The 1,153-nt window shown below is 65.4% G+C and overlaps 1 protein-coding gene across 1 annotated transcript in view; it reads left to right on the plus strand.

Annotated features, from left to right (window-relative positions):
• Positions 1 to 1,153, plus strand: part of IPO9 (importin 9) — a 21,014-nt gene that overhangs the window by 9,616 nt on the left and 10,245 nt on the right. The window contains exons 12-13 of the mRNA XM_015559876.1: positions 308 to 406; positions 1,013 to 1,119. Coding sequence (XP_015415362.1) covers positions 308 to 406; positions 1,013 to 1,119 — 206 coding nt within the window. The remainder of the gene's footprint in view (positions 1 to 307; positions 407 to 1,012; positions 1,120 to 1,153) is intronic.

A 1,153-nucleotide genomic window follows, 5' to 3' on the forward strand; every position in this document is an offset into this window, starting at 1 on the left:
ACCAGCCAGGGCAGGTGAGGATTTTTTTAAAGGGTAACAGCGGATTGACAGGCAGAGCTGGTGGCCTGCTGGCCTGAAGCAAGTGTCTCTCAAGGGCGTTGCCTTCGCTGCTGACCTCTCAGAGGCTTCTCACACCAAAGAGAAACGCCTCGATGCTGGGCTTTTACTCAAGAGAGCAAAGGGCCGAGGTCCCCCCGAGTGCGCGGTGGAAAGAGGGAGCAAAGGGCCGAGGTCCCCCCAAGTGCACGGTGGAAAGAGGGAGCGTGTGGCTGGCGTGGCAGCCCCCAGCGACCTCCGGTCCTTCCAGATCAAAGTGTGGACGGCCAACCCCCAGCAGTTCGTGGAGGACGAGGATGACGACACCTTCTCCTACACGGTCAGGATCGCCGCGCAGGACCTGCTGCTGGTAAGGGCTGCCCGGCGCGGCTGGCAGCTTCACCGTCCTCAGCTCCCCTCCTGGAGAGACGCCCCGCCCGGCAGGCAGTGGGTGGGCGGCTCTGTCCCAGGGGCCGGGTAGTGAGGGAGGATCTCAGGTGAAGTTGGAGGGTCAGGAATTCCCTGGTCGTTGCTGCTGGGTCAGAGCAGGACATGTCCAACCCATCCACTCAGCGGCTCCCGGCGGTCAGAGGCCGTGCAGTGGGCCATCCCCAGTAGCTGCCCTCGTCTCCGGCTCTGACGAGGGCTCGGGGGTCTCTAGGCCCACGATCTGCGAAGCTGCCACGGGCCCCTGCTGAGTGGGAGGGCTGTCCCCGTGGCTGGTGAATTCGGCTCACCCTGTAGCTTTCTGGGCACCCGAGGAAGGTCACACCAGGTCCCTGTAGCAGGTGAGCCTTTCCCAGGGCGGGCCCTGCAGCCAGAGACGCCACCCGTCCCCTCAGGCCCGCACCCGGGGTGTGTCCAGGCACCTCGGGGACGCCTGTGTGTGAACACTGACCATTCAGCGCAGCCGCCTTTGCAGCTAAAGCGGTTTGCTTTGCACAGACACGCCTGAGCCCGTCTCCTGTCTCCCCAGGCCGTGGCCACGGATTTCCAGGGCGAGAGCGCAGCCGCCCTGGCTGCCGCGGCCACTCGGCACCTACAGGAGGCTGAGCAGGCCAAGAGCAGCGGCGCCGAGCACTGGTGAGCGTGGTGAGCACTGGTGAGCGTGGTGAGC

The sequence above is a fragment of the Myotis davidii genome, unplaced genomic scaffold (genome assembly GCF_000327345.1).
Source record: "Myotis davidii unplaced genomic scaffold, ASM32734v1 scaffold1915, whole genome shotgun sequence".
Classification (NCBI taxonomy): Eukaryota; Metazoa; Chordata; class Mammalia; order Chiroptera; family Vespertilionidae; genus Myotis; species Myotis davidii.